The 4,051-nt window shown below is 46.2% G+C and overlaps 1 protein-coding gene across 4 annotated transcripts in view; it reads right to left on the bottom strand.

The window, feature by feature from the left end:
- sv2a (synaptic vesicle glycoprotein 2A) overlaps window positions 1-4,051 on the bottom strand; it is a 19,058-nt gene that overhangs the window by 6,100 nt on the left and 8,907 nt on the right. For all 4 annotated transcript variants that reach the window (XM_019863789.1, XM_019863788.1, XM_019863791.1 and 1 more), the window contains exons 3-10: window positions 3,593-3,773; window positions 3,359-3,510; window positions 2,918-3,051; window positions 2,717-2,806; window positions 2,483-2,590; window positions 1,795-1,883; window positions 1,551-1,715; window positions 1,343-1,476 (exon numbers count right to left, since the gene is read on the bottom strand). In XM_019863789.1, coding sequence (XP_019719348.1) covers window positions 1,343-1,476; window positions 1,551-1,715; window positions 1,795-1,883; window positions 2,483-2,590; window positions 2,717-2,806; window positions 2,918-3,051; window positions 3,359-3,510; window positions 3,593-3,773 — 1,053 coding nt within the window. The remainder of the gene's footprint in view (window positions 1-1,342; window positions 1,477-1,550; window positions 1,716-1,794; window positions 1,884-2,482; window positions 2,591-2,716; window positions 2,807-2,917; window positions 3,052-3,358; window positions 3,511-3,592; window positions 3,774-4,051) is intronic.

Raw genomic sequence — 4,051 nt, 5'->3', positions numbered from 1 at the left:
AGCCAGGGGTGACCGCAGACCAGCCAGTAACAAGAAACACTAAACTTCCAGTTTAGTACTTGCGGGGAGCCCCACAAGTACTAACTGGACAAGTCCAAAACCTGTGGGCCCAGTGGGTAAATCCTGATCTGGCATGGATTTTGAGGTTTACTGGTACAGTGGTACCTCTACTTACGAACGTCTCTTCATACGAAATTTTCGAATGATGAAATGCCTCAACAAGAAAATATTGCCTCTTGTTATGAAATAAAATTCAAGATACGAAATGTAAAAATACAGTATAGGCTGCTAGTTGCAGGTTTGAGTTTCCTAAATGCAACATACTTATAGCTGCTCTGCCATTAGCTATCTCCGGTGGGGCCGCATAACAGCCAGTAACAAGAAACACTAAACTTCCAGTTTAGTACTTGCGGGGAGCCCCACAAGTACTAACTGGACAAGTCCAAAACCTGTGGGCCCAGTGGGCAAATCCTAATCTGGCATGGATTTTGAGGCTTATTGGTACAGTGGTACCTCTACTTAACGAACATCTCTTCATACGAAATTTTCGAGTGATGAAACGCCTCAACAAGAAAATATTGCCTCTTGTTATGAGCTTTGAGTTTCCTAAACGCAACATACTTATAGCTGCTCTGCCATTAGCTATCGCCAGGAAGATGGCTGATCTTCCTGGCATCCCATTGGCTAAGAGGGACTTCCACCAGATGTGTCAATGTATCTAGATAGATCAATAGAGAGATCTGTGTCTATGCAGTGTCCTCGTCATTTGCATAAATGTACATATTTTGATGTATTTTCATGCTTTAGAAAATATTTATGTCTGAATTTTGGGGGGGCTTGGAACGGATTAGGGCATTTACATAGAAAACACGTCTCTACTTGAAAAAATTTCTAGTATAGAAATTTCTTGCAGAACCAATTAATTTCACAAGTAGAGGTAGAGAGATCTGTGTCTATGCAGTGTCCTCGTCATTTGTATAAATGTACATAGTTTGATGTATTTTTATGCTTTAGAAAATATTTATGTCTGAATTTTGGGGGGGCTTGGAACGGATTAGGGCATTTACATAGAAAACACGTCTCTACTTGAAAAAATTTCTAGTATAGAAATTTCTTGCAGAACCAATTAATTTCACAAGTAGAGGTACCACTCTACTAGCTGTGTCACACCAAAACTTTTGTAAACCAAAAAGTTTTCCTTTCCACCTAGATTTAGCAAAACAGCTGCATGGTTTGGAAAATGCCTCCCCTTGAAAAAGGACCCAAGATCTAGATTCTGCAACAGGACTTGGACCTCCACTTCCTTCTATGGAACTGGATACTGTTGCCATGCTTCCCTCACCTGTGTTGTAGAAGAGGGTGGCAATGAAAGTGCAGTTCTTGAAGAAAGTGTTACTGGAGGTGATGTCCTCAAAGTAGCACTCCTCAAACAGCGAGTCCTCAAACACCATGGACCTCATTTTCAGGTTCATGAACCTGGAAAGCGGTAGAGCCAAGCGGGTTCATTTGCCCGTTTCAGACAAAATTCAGGACGGTGTTCGTTGACTCACTTGTCGTTGAAGTACTCCCCCTGGCGGTGCACCTGGTTTTCCAGGGTGAAGTTGAAGGTGACGTGCTCCACCTTCTCCTTGACAAAAACTTTGGTGCGTGAGGCGTACTCCTGCTTCTGAAGGTACTTGATCATGTCGGGGAACCACACGGTCAGACCGTAGTAGCTGTGCCGGCGGAACAGGAGTCTCCGTTAAAATGTATATTCCCAGACCACTGCACGGTATCCTGAGGTAAGAGTACTACCTAAAGGACATGGAGAACCAGACGGCCATCATCATGTAAGTGGTGCGGCGGTACTCGGGGGAGAAAACCGTCTGGAAATTACTCCACACCTGAAAGAACAAAGAAGACAGAGCATATTACTATCAATTACCAGCCCATCTGTCCGAACTTCTGATTTGGGGTCATTTGAGCAAAGTTCCCATTAAGATTTGTAAGGTGGCCCGGTCTGAAAAAGGCCAGATTCCTTTTGGATATTTGCTAAAAATGGTGTGCACAGTCAGCCTTAAAAAAATCTAATTTGAGGAGTGTGACAGGAATCAGATCAAGCCGGCGGGCTGAATGTAGCTTATGCAATTTCAAGCAGTGTTCTTGGGACTTGTGGTTTGTTCTTTTATGATAGATAGACCCATCCAATTTCATATCACTCGAGGAAACTGATTTCGGGTGCTATTTTATTTCAACTTCCTCGAAAGGAGTCTCAAATTTTGATGTCCTGGTCTTCCAGCATTAGCTCGTGTAGGCTCATCAACGTCAACCATCTTTAGAGGATGCCTGCTTCTGATCGGGGCTCATTTGGGCTAACCTCCTCGTAGGAAGTTCATCAAACCCCGGAATTGGCCCAGAACAGCTGCTTCAGACCAAATAGTTTTCTTTCTGTCTCCAAACACACGCTTGCATAACACACATTCCTGAATCAACGCTGCTGTACCTGATGGAAAAGCGAGGTGAGTTTTATTCTCCATTTCTCGTGCCAAGCGGCGCCATCTCCCAAGTTGACCAGCTCGTCCATCTGCTTCACTGTTTTGATGGTGGTCACCTGACATGTCAGTTTAATTCGGTTAAACCCAAAATTCTGATTGTGATATGCGCTACTCCCAAAAAGTCAAGGGATGTATAGATATATATTTTTGAGCAATGTGAGTCGTTCCAATGTGTGGCTTACAGAGAACACTCTCTCCGGATATCCTTTGGCCCTCATGTTGGTGTCATGCACCTGCTTCAGAATCATCCAAGCCTCGTCGTGTTTCCCATTCTGGAAGTGCAGAAAACAAACCAAGATGAAAGCAACCAACATGTCACAGTGAAGCCAAAATGCATATCACAGACAACATAGGAAAATCGTGCGACTGAATGTTGAACTGACCTCCAGGTAGAAGCGAGGACTCTCGGGCATGGTGGTGAGGGCCGAAATGGCCGCCACCGAGGGGAACGCACACACCAGTACGAAGACGCGCCAGCTGTGGAACTGGTAGGCTGAGCCCATCTGGAAGCTCCAGCCTGAGGGCGACGAGAGCAATCATGTACCCGCTATCATGAAACAATGTCTCAGCCATATACGCACCAGAAAAGAGACAAATCCGAAAAATGATTACAAAAGAATACAGTGGTAAGAAACGCCTCAACAGGAAAATATTGGCTGTTACGAATGAAATTTCAAGGTACGAAAGGTAAAAATACATTATGGGCTGTTAGTCGCAGCTCCGGGTTTCCTGAACGCAACATACTTTTAGCTGCTCTGCCATTGGCTATTACCAAGCATCTTCCTGGCATCCCATTGGCTAAGAGGGACTCCGAGAAACCTCACCATAGTGTGGAATGATGGCCCAGGCCATGGCCGAGGCGTAGATGCCGCCGATCATCCAGAACATGCAGAGCCAGCTGAGGTGCTCCCCTCGCTTCTCCTGAGCCAGAAACTCGGAGTAGTAGGAGAACACGATGGGGATGGAGCCACCGATGCTGGCGCGGAAACAAGAACGAGAACTTCAGAGATCAAGCGAGGTGAAGATCGCAAGCGTCTCTTCATGCGATGTTCTCTCACCCGACTCCGGAAGCCAGGCGGCAGAAGAGGAAGGAGCTGTAGCCTTGCACGAAGGACGAGAAGAAGGCAAATACGCTGTTGATGGACAGCGAGATGAGCAGCGTTTGCCGCCGCCCGATGCGGTCGGCCAGGCCGCCCCACACGAACGCACCCACCATCATTCCCAGATATACGATCAGGCCTGAAGTTGGGAGAAGAGAATTTGATATGGATGGAGAACAGTCAAAAAAAATTGAATATCAAGCCACATCCATCCATCCATTTTCTGATCCGCTTTATCCCCACAAGGGTCGCGGGTGCTGGAGCCTATCCCAGTTATCTTCGGGAAGTAGGCGGGGGACACCCTGAACCGGTTGCTAGCCAATCGCAACACAGACAGAAAACCATGCGCGCGTGCACACACACACACACACACACACACACGCACACACACACACACACACACACACATTGGGACAA

Source organism: Hippocampus comes, unplaced genomic scaffold, assembly GCF_001891065.2.
Source record: "Hippocampus comes isolate QL1 unplaced genomic scaffold, H_comes_QL1_v1.1 scaffold249, whole genome shotgun sequence".
Classification (NCBI taxonomy): Eukaryota; Metazoa; Chordata; class Actinopteri; order Syngnathiformes; family Syngnathidae; genus Hippocampus; species Hippocampus comes.
The sequence above is the reverse complement of the archived record's forward strand: the minus strand, read 5'-3'. Positions and strand labels throughout refer to the sequence as shown.